The 17218-nt window shown below is 43.4% G+C and overlaps 1 protein-coding gene across 2 annotated transcripts in view; it reads left to right on the top strand.

Moving 5' to 3' along the window:
* Window positions 1-17016, top strand: part of MCCC1 (methylcrotonyl-CoA carboxylase subunit 1) — an 80865-nt gene extending 63849 nt beyond the window's left edge. For both annotated transcript variants that reach the window (XM_086950649.1, XM_086950650.1), the window contains exons 18-19: window positions 3172-3243; window positions 16685-17016. In XM_086950649.1, the coding sequence (XP_086806775.1) occupies window positions 3172-3243; window positions 16685-16804 (192 nt within the window). In that variant the 3' untranslated portion in view covers window positions 16805-17016. The remainder of the gene's footprint in view (window positions 1-3171; window positions 3244-16684) is intronic.
* The last annotated feature ends 202 nt before the right edge of the window (window positions 17017-17218 follow it).

Here is a 17218-nt window from a genome sequence, read left to right as displayed (position 1 = left end):
TATAAGCCGTCAAAAAGATTTTAGGCTCAACAACAAAGCATTTGCCTCATGATTAATGTGTAAATGTCTTCCCCAGAATGTGTTTTTGCTATATTTGTAGATTAGAAATATTGTTTTCAGTGCCATATTTTATAAAAACGTGTCATCCCCTCGGAGCCGGACCAGTTTAATTGTCTTCTCTCTACTTGAACTGCCACTGTCTTGTGCTTCCAGCTATCAAACTGATCTTGTAATTATTTTTGTTCTGACTGTTTGTTCAAAGAGCCTATTGTAGTCTTTTCTCTGGGGCAACTTTGGATACAGCATATTTGGGATGCAGCACACCCTTTATCAAAGCCCTGAACGTGGTTCTCTGCTTTGCTTGACATCATTCTACCCTAGCCTTACCATTGATTATGGATAAAGCTTTGGTACTGTATGTGTTGTATCATTCTCTGAAGGTAACAGTCCAGCAGCACAACTGTATCTGTCTACACCTGCTCTCCCTAGTGTGCACCTGTTAGTTACCATTGCCAACTTAGTTTCACAGTTGAAAGCGCAGTACATCATTTTAGTAGGAAAAAAAAGATTGTTGCGATATGTAAAAAGAGAATTTTTATTTTTTATTTTTTTAATATTGCTCTTCATGGTAGAGGAAGAGAACAAATATTTAGTCTGCTTTACCAATAGTGTGTGAAATGTATTACTTCAGGTATTACTTCAGGTAAGTCTCTTTGCAACACACTTGCTTAGAACTGCCCCATCTACAATAGTTGTTAATAAAAAACATAACACTATTGAATATCTAGAGTTAATACATTTTCTTTGACTGTGTTTCTCCGCTGTGACTATACATAGAAAGCGAAAAATCTCAAGTTCTGTAAAATAATTGATAACTTTCCTTCAGTTCAGTCTTCTGATGTCCTTTATATGCATACAATAGTCGGTAGTCCTTTGACGTTTTCTGCACACACTAGCCAACACGTGTTTTGTCTTAGGTTAATGCACTAACTGACTTCATCAGGACTAGAATAACAATTAATAAATGTTCAATAAGGGAAACACTTTGTATACCTTGAACAGTCACCCAGGTCAGTCTGACCAGAATCACCACAAAGTAGAAAATGAAAATAAGAGGATATTAATACTCCACATATTCCCAGGCGTCATAGTACTGAAACTGTAAACCAAGTGTATGACTCATAAATAAGTCATAATAAAAAGCAAAAGTGTAAACCATGTTTATAATATCATAGTTAGATAATTGAGTGATACACAGCTAACAATTGACTCCTATCAAAAGAATAAGGAATGGATAATCAGCAAAAGAAGAAACGATTCAACTACCATACATGCTCAAAAGGTAATTAACATATTGTGGGCTCACCTATCATATAAGCATCCCAAATCAAGAATCGAAGTTCAATTGTGTGTGTGTGTGTGTTTATATATGTTGTCAGAAGTAGGTAGTTATAGTCAATACATGTCCCCATATTCTTGTTAGTATTTGTATTTTAAACTTTGACTAACGGCTCGTTTTCTACTACATTGTCTAAAAAAAAAAATTAAGTAGTGGACCAGACTTTATAAATTTTATAACCTGTTTAATACATTCGATATGCGCCTGTTAGCTTTACCTTGATATGATTTGTGGTTTACTGAGTTTGTTTTGATTGTAGTATTTCTCCCTTAAATATAGTGTGACTTTACCATGCCCATTTAACTTGTGAGTAGCCCTTTCTCTAATAAGTATAAATACTACTTCAAGATGGAGCAGCAACAGAACACCGATGAAGTCCTCGTGACTTGAGACGGGAATACTCTCCAAATGGCTAAGATCCTTAGTCCAGTGTAGGCTGATCAAAGGGTGCTTGTATCCTTGAATGGTTATTTGTGGAGTCCTGTGTGGATTGACTAATGTACGCTTACACCAGTGATTGGTTAAGAGTTGAAATCCCACAAGCTGCATGCCCAGCTAATGTAAAGATTACCTGGTGGTTTATTGTATTTGTTTGCGGGTTCTGTGGGGGCTGACTAATTTGCGTCATCACTAATGAGTGCCTATCAGTCCAAATTATATGAGTGTTATGTGGGCTATGAGTAGATTATGTGACATGATGGTTATTTTATATATTCAGAGTTCGATACCGTGCTATAACTAAGAACCCTGTTTTGGGTTTTTTTAAATTGTCATCCTGCTGCTCTGTGGATGAGCGAATTATTTTACAATAGATTCCTAGTTATTCTCTTTCAGAATTCTATATATATAAGTACACATAATTGAACTTTGATTTTTGATTTGAGGTGCTTATATGATGTTAGGTGAGCCTGCAATATATTAATTTCCTTTTGAACACATTTGTTAGTTGGAAGGTTTCTTTTGTTTTCTGATTTTTCCATTCCTGATCCTTTTGACGGGTGCCAATCGTTAGCGGTGTATCACTCAATTATCGAACTACGGTATTATAAACACGGTTTACACTTTTACTATTTATTTTTTACATATTTATGTGTCCTACGCTTGGTTTGCAGTTTCAGTACTATGACGTCCGGGAATATGTGGCATAATATTATCCCTTTATTTTCATTTTGTTTTTTGCACTTTTGTGGTGATTCTGGTCAGACTGACCTGGATCACGGTTCAATGTATACTAAATGTTTCTCATATGGAACCATTTATTACTTGTTCTAGCCCTGAAGAAGTCTGTTGGTGTATTAACCTAAGACAAAACACGTGTTGGCTAGTGAGTGGAGAAAACTTCAAAGAACTACTAACTATTGTATGCAAATAAAGGACATCAGAAGACTGAACTTGAAGGAACTTGTTATCGATCATTTTGGAGTGCTTGAGATCTTTTTTTATGCTATGGACATTGTTCCTATTGAAGAAGACTTGGTGGCTTTTCTTCATCTTCGAGCATCTGTGATATATTGTGATTAATCGGCTGTATTGTTTTGTCTGATATTTTACACTGAGTATGTATGCACCAAATTACCCAGCCACCATTGTTTGGAATTCATTTCTATACAAAGAAGTCACATGCTTTAAGTAGCCTGGTATTGTCAGGAGGCATTCAAATTGCGGCACCACAAAGATGAGCTACTAGAGAGCCACAAATCTGTAAATGTGACTTTGAACCACAAGTTAATGTCCATGTTTTCACTAAGTCGTTCATCTGTCCTAAACACCAGGTATTTGTGAAAGAAGGTGATAGAGTGCAGATTGGAGATCCTCTTATGGTTATGATCGCTATGAAAATGGAGGTAAGTCTTGCTTTAATGTTGAACTGTATTGTGGGCGCTAATGCCCCCTCTCTTTAACTGCAATATGGTTTTAGCATTTGTGGTGCATGCAGTTTAAAAAAAGAGAAAAAAAAGTTTATCTAATTAGCTGTTAAAGAAGGGGCGTGGCCTGGTGCCAATGTATTCGGGAGCGGTCTGCGGAGCTCTGGACGGCATATCCCCCGATTAGAACTATCCTGAGTCGAGGCTGAAAGCCCCCAGGGGCAAGCTGCTTCAGCATAACCCAGAACAGTGGTCCTGCAAAGTGGTAAAATTGCCAGATTTTTGGCCGGCGGGATACACGCCGAGAGAATCAAGATGGCGGCTGCAATGCAGGGGGGCGGAAAGCTCTGAAGATCGGGGAGAGGAGCTGAGGCGGCTGGCATCTGTGTCGGAAGGACGAGGTTGTGCCTCGGAGGCAGCAGAGGCAAGCCTCAAGAAGTGACTTCCGGCAGACCACAGTGCGTCATCGGGCGACTCGCTGTGGAGCTCCGATAAAGCCTGTGAGTGCCGCCGTGAGGCGTAGAATCCTGTTACAGCGACGGTGCACCAGCGGAGGTTGCTTTCACATAGGCGGGCACCCTGTGGGCATTGATGCTGGGAGCCTGGTAACCCTTGTGCTGCTACTGACGGTGGGACTGAGCGAGTGGGGGTAGTGACTGCATTGGTGGGGCCTCCGGCAAAGTGCAACAGGCCCGGAACGAGCGGCAAGAAGCGTGATCCTGCAAGACTGCAGGGAAGCGCCCCAAATGCCAATGAGACGAAGCACAATGCCGGGCGATTCCCTACAGGGCATGGGGAAGACCCGTGAATGATGCTGCGAAGTGGAGAAGCCTGCCCTAGGGTCGTCACATCAGCGGGGTCACTCTCGACTAAGCGGGCTCCCTGGGAACATCGGTGCTGCACCCCTAGCAACCCCATACCAGCTGCTATCACAGGTGGAGAGGCATGAGTGGAGGATGCGGCCACACAGATTGAGGTCTCCGATGGGGCATAGTAACCCTGGGCCTAGTGTCGAGCTGGGGGAAGCGAGGCATTGGCCCGGCGCAAACTTGGCCGGGCCAATGACATTGCAGCGGGCACGACCACCAGAGGTTTGGTGGCGGCACGAGAGAGGACTGGAGGGAGCACCCCTAGGATCCTACAATGCCTGAGGTGAGAGATGCTGGGGTGGTTGCAGTCAAGAGAAGACAGCGCAGATAGCTCAGTTCAAAGGAAGTCAGCAGAAGTGCACAAGTGAGGCAGCCATTGAAGAGCAACTGATCGCATAGGCCAGAAACCCTTTGCGCAATAAGACTGACCTGACCTGCTGTAGTGGGCCGCGGATCTGCACTTAGCCGCACGCCAAAGGACAGCACAGGAAGCAGCCTAGTGAGACACGGAGAGGCCGTAGACCCAGTCAGAGTACCGCCTGCGCTGCCTGTCCCTTTTGACTCTGCGAGTGCAGAGAACCATTGAGAAGAGGTAGCCACAACCTTAGCAGACGTGACCGGAAGAGAAATAGCAGCAATGCCTGGGTATTGCCTGCTACACTGGTTCCCCCATATGGCTAAAAATAAAGTGATGAGTAGTTTCCGGGAACTTGGCATGGTGCTAGCAAAAAGAGACCTCACCAGCGACTGGAAATTAAGAGGGGGCCCTACCATACAAACATAATTCATAAAATGGGCAGACTGTGAGGGGGCAGTCAGGTTGCAAATAGCCAAAAAAAACAGGAGCCAGAAGACACTAGAGACAGCTAGGGCATGGACAGCGTTAGTTGAATTGTTGAACCCGGAGAATGAAGTAGGAGAGGATCCACCAGTTGGGGGCTGTTTTCAGTGTTGAGCACTGACTATTACCAATGTTGAGGGTTAAAAGTAGAGAACTCAATGGACTGATTCTGATATAGCTCAAAGCATTGCTGTTCCTTGGTGAAACTTACACAACTGTTTGATAAAAGCTCAATAAAGTCTGTTTTCAAAAATAAATCTAATAAGCCGTTAAAATTATAGTACCCATTCACGATTCAGTATTATGGAACAGTTCTAGAACAAATTTGCTAACAGTTCTTCAATATTTCTGTTGTCCCCTTATTTTTTATAGGAATAGATGTAAAACATACAAGCTTTTTCGTTACATGGTCTTACCAGAGCCTTGTTGTGTACGCTGTCTATTACTATTTTCCCCAAACCAGTTAAATCTTTCACTAATATTGGTAACATTAATCCCATCTCAAGCTTATGAACTTTACGAAAACAATGAGCCAATAGCCCTGAAGAAGTTCTGTATGTGGAACAAACATCGTTGGCTGAGTTGTTGAAGTTTAATTTAACTGTTTTGCTGAAAAGAGTGGAAATATTTAAAGGTTGTAATAAAAAGAAGCAATTTTTAATACACACATTCTTAGTCGAGGAATAATTTATTATTCTTGCTGTAGGTTACCTATGATATACATTAAACTGTATGCACACAATGTTTTGATTTCTCCTAGAAAATGTTTTAGTAAGTTTACGCATACCCCTATTTTAAGTGAAATAGTTTGACAACAATGGTAAATGTGCAATTCATTTAATGCAGACTTTGAACTAGCAAGATATGGACATAATGGCATTCTTTTTCTACAAATGTCCTCTTCCTCGTACATTTAGCTTTGAGAGAAGGTATGCAGATTATTTACTCAGAATGCACTTTTGCTGATGTATTTTAAGATGGGCAGATCACACACTAAGGGTGAATTGTATATTAACATTGGATATTCATTGCAAGCACAGAACTGTTTGCCTAACCTGAATGATGGTGTTTTGAATGTGCTGCAAACCCTATGCCTAAGAGGTCGGAGCAAAGGTATGATCTCACATTTTATGCTTGGGCTTTCTCTGTGATGCTTCAATTAGCCATGTACTGCTACACAATAGACTAAACCTACATTTTCTTTGATTCAGGCAAGCCTACTTGGTTTTGGGAGCTATTTTAATTCATAGAAAGCATATCTTGTCATTGTTGGGGGATCATGATTTTATAAAAACCTGCATGATTCTTGAACGGGCTGGAAAAACATGCAAGCATAAGCCTAAGACGTGTTTAGTTTTTTAACTGTTTTCTAAATTTTAAAAAACAACAAGAAAACCCACAAGCTTATAGAAGAGAAAATTCGAATTTATGTTGTTTTTCTGTTTGCTTTAATCCATTTTCTACAGTTCCCATCCAGCCATAGTCCTTGAAATGTACAGTGCGTCATACATTTAGAGCGCCATCTTATTCTTTTGGTTTTGGATTGCATTGTATTTCATTGAAGATCTTGCAAGATTTGTGTTTTTTAAATTACCAGCCTGCATGCTGGTACTCCCATCTGAGTTGTCAATGAGCAATGTTATGCTTAAGAGGTTCTGTCCTCGTGGAGAGGGTTGCCCCTTAGGTTGCCGGGGTGAGCAGCTATGTCAAACAAGCACTGGCGTTGCCAATAGGTCTCGCAGTAGGAAAGTTGGAGCTATTGGTTTTGTAAATGACAAAGCCCTTTATGTATTTAAAATGATAACCAAAGTGAAAGGCATTGTTATTTGCAATTGTAATGGCTCCAACTGTCGTACTGCGAGACCTATTGGCAACGTGAGTGGTTTTTCGTGTGTGAGTGGCGTTGTGTGTGTGAGTGGCGTTGTGTGTGTGAGTGGCGTTGCGTGTGTGAGTGGCGTTGCGTGTGTGAGTGGCGCTGCGTGTGTGAGTGGCGCTGCGTGTGTGAGTGGCGCTGCGTGTGTGAGTGGCGCTGCGTGTGTGAGTGGCGTTGCGTGTGTGAGTGGCGTTGCGTGTGTGAGTGGCGTTGCGTGTGTGAGTGGCGTTGCATGTGTGCGTGGCGTTGCATGTGTGCGTAGTTGAGTGGCGTTGCGTAGTTGAGTGGCGTTGCGTAGTTGAGTGGCGTTGCATGTGTGAGTGGCGTTGCATGTGTGAGTGGCGTTGCATGTGTGAGTGGCGTTGCATGTGTGAGTGGCGTTGCGTTGTTGCGTGGCGTTGCGTAGTTGCGTGGCATTGCGGCGTTGCGTAGTTGCGCGGCGTTGCGTAGTTGCGCGGCGTTGCGTAGTTGAGCGGCGTTGCGTAGTTGAGCGGCGTTGCGTAGTTGAGCGGCGTTGCGTAGTTGAGCGGCGTTGCGTAGTTGAGCGGCGTTGCGTAGTTGAGCGGCGTTGCGTAGTTGAGCGGCGTTGCGTAGTTGAGTGGCGTTGCATGTGTGAGTGGCGTTGCATGTGTGAGTGGCGTTGCATGTGTGAGTGGCGTTGCATGTGTGAGTGGCGTTGCATGTGTGAGTGGCGTTGCATGTGTGAGTGGCGTTGCGTTGTTGCGTGGCGTTGCGTAGTTGCGTGGCATTGCGGCGTTGCGTAGTTGCGCGGCGTTGCGTAGTTGAGCGGCGTTGCGTAGTTGCGCGGCGTTGCGTAGTTGAGCGGCGTTGCGTAGTTGAGCGGCGTTGCGTAGTTGAGCGGCGTTGCGTAGTTGAGCGGCGTTGCGTAGTTGAGCGGCGTTGCGTAGTTGAGCGGCGTTGCGTAGTTGAGCGGCGTTGCGTAGTTGAGCGGCGTTGCGTAGTTGAGTGGCGTTGCGTAGTTGAGTGGTGTTGCATGTGTGAGTGGCGTTGCGTTGTTGCGTGGCGTTGCGTAGTTGCGTGGCGTTGCGTAGTTGCGCGGCGTTGCGTAGTTGCGCGGCGTGGCGTAGTTGATTGGCGTTGCGTAGTTGAGTGGCGTTGCGTAGTTGAGTGGCGTTGCGTAGTTGAGTGGCGTTGCGTTGTTGCGTGGCGTTGCGTTGTTGCGTGGCGTTGCGTAGTTGCGTGACGTTGCGTAGTTGCGTGGCGTTGCGTAGTTGCGTGGCGTTGCGTAGTTGCGTGGCGTTGCATGTGTGAGTGGCGTTGCGTAGTTGCGTGGCGTGGCGTTGCGTAGTTGCGTGGCGTTGCGTAGTTGCGTGGCGTTGCGGCGTTGCGTAGTTGCGCAGCGTTGCGTAGTTGAGTGGCGTTGCGTAGTTGAGTGGCGTTGCGTAGTGTGGCGTTGCATGTGTGAGTGGCGTTGCATGTGTGAGTGGCGTTGCATGTGTGCGTAGTTGAGTGGCGTTGCGTAGTTGAGTGGCGTTGCGTAGTTGAGTGGCGTTGCGTAGTTGAGTGGCGTTGCGTAGTTGAGTGGCGTTGCGTAGTTGAGTGGCGTTGCGTTGTTGAGTGGTGTTGCGTTGTTGCGTGGCGTTGCGTAGTTGCGTGGCATTGCGGCGTTGCGTAGTTGCGTGGCGTGGCGTAGTTGCGTGGCGTAGTTGAGTGGCGTTGCGTAGTTGAGTGGCGTTGCGTAGTTGAGTGGCGTTGCGTAGTTGAGTGGCGTTGCGTAGTTGAGTGGCGTTGCGTTGTTGCGTGGCGTTGCGTTGTTGCGTGGCGTAGTTGCGTGGCGTTGCGTAGTTGCGTGGCGTTGCGTAGTTGCGTGGCGTTGCGTAGTTGCGTGGCGTTGCATGTGTGAGTGGCGTTGCGTAGTTGCGTGGCGTTGCGTAGTTGCGTGGCGTTGCGTAGTTGCGTGGCGTTGCGTAGTTGCGTGGCGTTGCGTAGTTGCGTGGCGTTGCGTAGTTGCGTGGCGTTGCGTAGTTGCGTGGCGTTGCATGTGTGAGTGGCGTTGCGTAGTTGCGTGGCATTGCGGCGTTGCGTAGTTGCGCGGTGTTGCGTAGTTGAGCGGCGTTGCGTAGTTGAGTGGCGTTGCGTAGTTGAGTGGCGTTGCGTAGTTGAGTGGCGTTGCGTAGTTGCGTGGCGTTGCGTAGTTGCGTGGCGTTGCGTAGTTGCGTGGCGTTGCGTAGTTGCGTGGCGTTGCGTGGTTGAGTGGCGTTGCGTGGTTGAGTGGTGTTGCGTGGTTGAGTGGTGTTGCGTGGTTGAGTGGTGTTGCGTGGTTGAGTGGCGTTGCGTGGTTGAGTGGCGTTGCATGTGTCAGAGGCTAAATGTAGCACAGGGAGACCTCCAGTGGTAAGACAATCAAAAACAACTTAGAAAACATTTGACAGTATGAAGAGATCAAACTCATGAACAAGCGTGATACACCTCAGCTAAAAATCATGATAAATAACAACACACATTAGAAGTGAAACTGCAAGTACAGAAGGACCAGCTTTGCTTGTTTAAAACTCCCACTTCAGGCAGATGAGTGTAATGTGTAAAGCGTCTTGTGCACATGAGCAGATCGGAGTCTGGAAGCAAATACAAAGAAGAGGAATGACTGAGGCGCATTGGTGTGAAGCACATCAAAGGGCTTCTCCTCCCCTAATTAGCCGTTCTGGGGAAACTGAAAGTACGGCCGGCCTGCGGCCGGCCATGAATAATTAGGGGAGGAGAAGCCCTTTGATGTGCTGGGCTGGCTGGCCCTGAATGCGCGTGCATGTTATCACGTGGTTCACGGGCACTGCAAGAAAACCGCGGCTAAAAGCCCTTTGGTTTGAAGAGAAAATAGCCGACTTGAATTCTCCCCATTTCCCATTCCTGCGGAATGGTAAAGGCTCGACCTAAAAAGATTTTTCTCCATAAGCTGCTATATCTTCTGCAGAACACATTTTACTGGATTCCTAGGGATGTCTTTGTCAAGTTGGAGGGTGACATGCAAACCCCGCTGCAGAAGAGGGGACACCCCAGAATTGCCCTAAAGACACTACAACATAACCCATACAACGGGTAATAGCTTTACCCGACCTTTCAGCTTACTACTGGGCAGCCAGCTAATTAATATTAATGACTGGCTATTTGCCCGAATAGATCACTCCACTTTTAGTCTACGGGCGAAAAGGAGAAAATAGTCATGTATACACTACTTATATGGGGTAAAGGGGCGCAACATCTTCTCCCAGCCACCCAGGTAGCCATAGAAGCATAGGGAAAAGCCACAACATGTCTGGGCTCTTACTGTAGACCCACACTGGAAACGCCCTTATGGGAGGGGAACTGGCTCATGGAGATGCAGATATTACAGGGATTTGAAGCCTGGGATCTCTAAGATAGGGGTTTGCTTGAGAATTGGGTTATTTTGCTGTTCTCCTCGCTGCAACATGAGTATGGGATGAACGCCAACCAATTCCTGAAGTATGCACAAATAAGGCATTCTTGGCAGGCCGAGCGGCTACCTGGACAGGGCATCGCAGAGTAAGCTCCATTGGAAGAGCGGTTGTTGACCGAGGACCTGGGAAAGGGAGCGGTCGCCCGAAACTGCAAAACATTGAATAACAACTTGCCCAACAGCCTAAACGGGCTGCGAAAGAAATGGGTGTGTGATGTAGGAGACATGTAAGAAATCGATTGGGAGGCTGCCCTGAAGCACCCGAGTGGTGGCAATAAAATCAAGGTCACAATTGATCCAATTTAACATTTCCACAGAGTCTATTACGATAGACGGAGACTACATATTTTTTAGAGGGCACAAGACCCGAACTGCTTGCAATGCATTGGGGGGACGGATCCTTACTGGGGATGCCAATTAATCCAAGAATACTGGGTGGCCATCACTGGGGAACTCAGTAAAGTCCTTGAAAAATGTATCCCATTAGAATAAAAATTCACCCTTTTGGGGGTCCCCAACGACATCGACCTGCCATAAGCCAAGGTACTACTTTGTGGGCTAGGCTGTGTGGTAGCGTATGGGGACATAGCCCGTTTCCGTGTGTCGTTTGAAAGGCCGACGATGCAGGAGTGGAGACGTGGCATTGATATGTAAATGGCGGCAGAAACTGTCACATATGCCAGTAGGGGTTGCCCCTGAAAGTACCACAAGGGGTGCCGCTACTGTTCGAGCAGTAGCGGCCCCCCCCCCCTCCCCCAGCGCCTTGAGACCCTACGGGTATGTAGTGCGCTCTATAAATGTCTTTGATTGATTGATACTATTCACTGGACATAATAGGAGACGGTGTGGGACAGACCCAGGAAACCGCGACCACCCAACCACGGGTGTCGTACTATGTATTTATGTGATACTTGCCTATGAACGGCTGCTGTTGACTGTTTTCTTTCCTTTTTAACGCCTTAACCGCGGCGGTTTTTCTGCCGTGGTGCGGGCGTTCTATTAGGTGGGCGGGGCTGCGTCCGCTGTTGGCCGACGGCAGCACTAGCGAGGTAGTGCTCCCGTCGGCCAACAGCTGACGGCAGCACGCAAGGTGTTAAGAATGTATCGGCTGAGTGAGGTCTGGTAAGGGGCAGGTAAGTGGGGCGGGTACAGGTGGATGTTCAGTGTTAATATTTTGATTATATTGTGGACATACACCTGTTGACTGTGCAGTTTTTTTCCTTGTTTATGATGCAAAATAAAAATACCTATTAAAAAAAAAAGAGGCTCTGTCCCCTGGCAGTTGTTGCTTGCGTGTTTGGTGGTTTGGCTGTTGGTGTGTGTATAACTCTTTTGTCACTTTTTGTAATTTTGGTGCTCTTCAGTTCTTTATACTCCAGTTCAGTGAGAGGAAACCATTCTGCTATGTTACCTTTTAGACCACTGTTTAAGCCTATACATAGCTGTTACTTTTAAGTTTCAACATTTGAGAAAATCTTTCTGGAAAACATTCCATGGACAGGCTTCACCACATGATTAAAAGGATAAAGATGTATGTCTTTTTAAACTGTAGAATTGATCAAAAGTTGATTTTAAATTCTATGCAAACTAGACTGTATAAGTAACCGCATCTTTAGGACAAGAAATGTGCAGGCATCCATGTCTTAAACCAATGTTTCCTTGATTATTTTTCTCATTATATTTACTGTTTAAAATTATATGCAATCAAGTTGTTATACAAATTGTAGTGTGTGTGGAGTACCAACAGATGAATCAAAACAAACAATTCACCTTTTAAGCACATCCATCCACCTCCTATCTGCACATCAGTGGCTATTTCCTACACCAGTAAAAAACTCACAAGGCTTTTGTTTCGCATTTCTTTCTCGGTGTAAAGTTTTTCAAGATTCTCTAAAAAGGGATTGGAACACCGTAATCGTTCTACCATTCTGCGGGCTTTGCTACCCAAGTTTAGTTGCTTTGTGAATCAGTGTGATAAACGTTTGGATTTCTACCTTTTGAGTTTTAGGAGTAGGCCATCAGTGATTGTATTGATGGGTTGTTTGTGTATAGATTAGTTATTTTAGCGAATCCTGAGCTTGTTGGGATGCTTTGCAGGTATGCAGTTATTCTACCAGAGCATGAGTCAAGCTTGATGTCTTTATATTCTTTTACCCATTGTTTCGGTTTCTTCTGTTGATCCTTGATTTTTCTTCACTACATGGTGAGGGAGAATGGTATTGGGAAGTTATCGGACTCCTTGACTGGAATAGGGTTAATGGCTAAATTCACTGGCAATTATTCGGGCGACTATTACACCCCTTTTGTGGGTAAGTCTGGCAGTGTGTTTGGTTACCACAGAGTAAGAAGGCAGATGATTCTGAGGTGTAGAAGTAACTTTTGGCCTTCCAGTGTAAATTGAAGTCATTTTTAAAGATGTGATTGGATGTAGATGGTTGGTTTTTTCATAATAAAAGTCAATGATCCGTTAAACAGATTAGGTTGGTGATATATAGGGTAGAACATAGAGGGGATTGGGTCATCTGGTTTCAGTTTATCCCAAGAGAAGGACAATAAGCTCTTGTTTTCATTTCTTTGCATTCATTGGAGGTTTTATGTATAATTTAATTTTTAAAAGGAAGAAGTCAGTCTGAAACTGGCTGCAGGGTGTCATGGAAGCAGCTCTTCATTAGAAATAGAACATCTGCATCATTGTTGGTGATCATATTAGAGAGCTCTAATTTGTGTTTTGCTTTGGATCTGCAATTATGAAGGAGACACTTCAAAGAGGACTTAACTGGGTTGTTTGTAGGTGTCGTGACTGGATTTCAATGATAATGTTTGGGTTGCATCTCATTGTTTCCATTCTGTTAACACGTCCTCTTTCGCAAAATAATGGGGATTTCAGATATCAGTTGTGGGGAGACAGTTTGTGGGTTTACGTTAACAGTGGTCAAGGAAATCCTTGATTTCTGACTTTCATTGAGCTTGGGTTCCATGGGTTTGTGGGTTTTTGTTGAACCTTGGAGTGGAGATGTGATCATAATGGTAAATTTAAAGAACATTCTAAGGCGGTAGATGTTACTTATGAGAGATGATAGTGATAATTTGATACTGCTTAGTTCGATAGAGAGGCAGCTTATCTCTTGTAGTATCATGTCTAGTTTTGAGTACAAGGTCTCCAAGTCAGTGTATATATGCACTGAGATAATAGGATTTTAAGTGCTTTTTATAATTGCAGAGGTTAGGAAGGAATGTATATAGCTAGCATTATAGAGTGGGTGAGTTGGGGGTCTTGTAAGGCGAGCCTTGTTTAGCTCATATAGAAGGGTAAGGTTCTGCAGCAGGATGTGTTGGACAGACTGTGAATGGGAGGGACAGGTGAAGTAGGCTGTGGAGACATTAAGGTGAGGTAAAGGAGTTGGAATTGTTGAGCCTCTGTGGGTGTTCTGGGGGAAGTGGGAGACAGATCACCGGGGAGATGGTTAAGTTGTGATGTTATCCTATCTGAGAGAGTTGTAATGCTGGTGGGGTGATTTGAGTGGTGGCGGAGGAGTGATGAGGGGTAATCCGCTTGGATTGGTCTTTGTGGGGTGCAGCTTTCTTGTGTCCTTACCTGATAGTTGCAAAAACGATTCCAAGTATGCATATGTACAAGCAGTATCCTTTCAAATTATGAGCTGCTGTTTGAACGAGAAATCGAATTCTGTCTTGTAGCCAGTCACATGCTTGCGAATTGAGTAACTTGGATTTCTTCTCACTCATAAACATTCAAGTCCTCTTTAATTATGAATGGTAACTTCCATTAATTCCTCAAAGATTATTTGCTTCAGAGACTCTTAGGCAGGGGATTTAATACCAAAATTGTTCATTACTAGGCAGGTCAGCTCTCTCCTTGCCACTTGAACACTACTTGTCCAGTCTTGGGATTTCTTTTTTTTTTTTAATTCAGGTTATCAGTGAGTTTGTCCAAATGATGCACTTCAACTGAGCCAAAACGACACTTTGAAAATGAAAGCCAAAACGTGGGTAACTGAGTAGTCTGGTCATCATGTCCTTCGCTCAGTAACCTTTGTACAGTACACGTACAAAACACATCCCAGGTGCTGGCCACCTTATTACATGCACAGGAGTTTAAAAAGATGCACAAAAAGACTACCCCCATGATATGTCTTGAGGCTTCTATAAATTTTCCAGTGAGAAGCTTAAAGATGTAATGACAAAGGTAAACGTTTTGTAGCTTAAATGGTGCTCCCACCGCAGATAAATCCAGTAACGGAGTGGACTTTGAAATACTTTAACAGGTTAACAGTTATTAAAAGTGGTTTGTGATCACAGACCCGATAGATGTTATTTTCTGTTAGATTTAAAGTTCTTTGGGTTTGGGTTCAAAATATTTACACAAAAACTGTGGAACATGCTGCCTGCATTTACTTTTGACTCCTGAACCGTAAGATCCTATGTTTGTCGTACCAGCTTATCTGGGAGCATCATGAGCGAGTTGAACTGTACGGCATCCTTCATTAACTAATGCTACCAGTTGGTCACAAGATTCATACCAATTACATCCATTGGCTTAATCCTCCTCGAATAAACAAAATAGACATTGCCTAAAACATTTTTGAGTATCTACATTTTATTTACTTCTTTTTATGTGTTGTGTTCATATACAATGCAATCAGACACTCTGAAATGATTGTAAGGCGATTTCAACTAAAAGTATGTGAATGAATCGTACCCTGATATCCGAATATTGTAATTTTACAGAAATTGGTATTCTGGTTATAGGTCAATCACTCCTTTGAGTGTCACGCTTATGGAATTTTGACTTAAGCTTTATCTGAAAACCACATTTAACAAGTTTCCCCTCTTTTCAATACTGGGAGAATATCGTGAAGGAATTCCCTAGGTCACTAGCACTAAATCTCAGTACATTTCCATACATCAGCAATATAGGAAAAGTATTAAATGTGCTCTGGTCAACAGGGTATGGAAAATGTCTTTGCAGATAGCGGTTTGGTGAGTATTAAAGCTCAATCTATCCTGGTGGAAGAAGTGTAGCGCAGCGGCCAGGGTGCCTGACTCTTGACCACGAGGTTCATGGTTCGATCGCTCGCAGCAGGTCAGCCTAGCACCATGTGTCTCTGGGCAATAGCTCGCTTAGTCTTCCCAAGGGCTCCCAGTGCCGGGAAACCACTTCGGAGGTAGCTGTGCGCTTACAAATTCAAGGTTATTATTATTATTATACTGAATTCACAGGACATAAATTATTCGGAACATATGACATTACTATGCTTTCTGGGTGTATTGACACTTTGGGTCAAAGATTCAATCTGAAAACCATATTGGAACAGTTGACATTTTTTTATTGCCACGGATTCGATGGCTTGCACAGTGTGTTACCATTGAGGTTGGAAGGATCTTCAAACCATTAATATTTGACATATCCTGTTGGCCCTTGATATCTGAATGCCTTGAAGGTGCATAAAAAATTACTTTGACAAGAACTGCCTTGAAACTGCACGTCATTGTAGATAGTGCCAAGTGTTTGAGTACAGGATAATTGTCCTTTAATTGCATTCACAATTTTACATTTTAATTACAAAAAAATGTGGCAATTAAGCTAGCAAACAAAAAAAAACTAGTTTGATTGTAGGCAGTCAGCGTACCTTAAAATTACTTACTGGCATCCCTGAAGTTAAAGAAAGTTTGTGTGTATGCTTTGATAGTACATTGTTGCCTTATAAAATTACAGATGTAGGCTCTGTACACGATGTGCCTTATATTTTGAAAATGAAGTTGTTTTATCATTCCGGTGCATGCATGTACAACAACTCAAAACATGATAAACTGTCTAATCATCTCTCGCATGATGTTCATGAAAAGAAGACTAGCATTCATTCATTTTACCCCTTGTAAAAATAAGTCCACAAGAATCCAAATGTGCATCTTATTTGAGTCAGTTATAATAAAAACTATTTTTCAGTGCAATGTTGCTAGTAAGGGTGTAACACAATCTTGTTATTTTTTTAGAGGTATTCTGTTTAAATGATCAATAGGTGCACATAAATTCATTAATCGTGAGCACTAGTGTGTATGAAAATATATTGTTTGAAATTCTGAAAAAGTGTGTATGAGGTGAAAATGCACTTGTGTATAATAGAACATGTTCTTGGAATGTATCGCATCTCTTGGTACTCGTGAAGGAGTTAATGTATATGATTAAAATGTCGATTTGCTTGGATCTATGCACTTTGTAATCTGAGATCTCGAGAATAATACAAAATATACTCTTTACCTTTTTTCAACAATTCATAATTTACTTAATTTGAGTGTTTTGTTTTCTGTGTGTGTATATATACTTTGATGAAATGCCTTAATAATTTCTCAATCAAATATTAACCACAGGTATGCTTTCTTCACAGCACACCATACGGGCTCCGAAGGCAGGCATCATAAAGAAAGTGCACTACAAAGAAGGCTTTCAAGCAAACAGGCATGCTCCATTGGTTGAGCTGGTGGAGGAGGCGACTGATTCAGAATAACCTCTGAGGAATTATGAGTTTCTTCTTGAATTTTTACTAGGGAAATTTGCCCTCCATGTGGAATCCTGTATCACAAAAAGTGAAGATAGCTGGACATTTTGGACCCCAGCAAAATCGTTTCTAATGATTGTTTTTTACAGTGTACTTAATATTATAAAAAAAAATAATTCATTGTACTATAGTAAACCCAAGAAATAAAAAGAATTAACATTTTTGTTTTTCCGTTTGCGTGCTTTGAGTAGAGTGGTACATTGTAAGGTTATCCTTTTGTGTAACATTACCAGAAAAGCGCCTGGTTTATACCAGCAGGTATTTTTAACCCCATATTACCCACAATACCACTACATGGGCCGAATATTGAGTGTCAAAGCATCTCTGTTGATTTTGAGGCTCCTTGTACTCCTCTCTCACTTT

Source organism: Lissotriton vulgaris, unplaced genomic scaffold (assembly GCF_964263255.1).
Source record: "Lissotriton vulgaris unplaced genomic scaffold, aLisVul1.2 SCAFFOLD_959, whole genome shotgun sequence".
In the NCBI taxonomy this organism is placed as follows: Eukaryota; Metazoa; Chordata; class Amphibia; order Caudata; family Salamandridae; genus Lissotriton; species Lissotriton vulgaris.
This window is presented reverse-complemented; position numbering and strand designations above follow the sequence as displayed.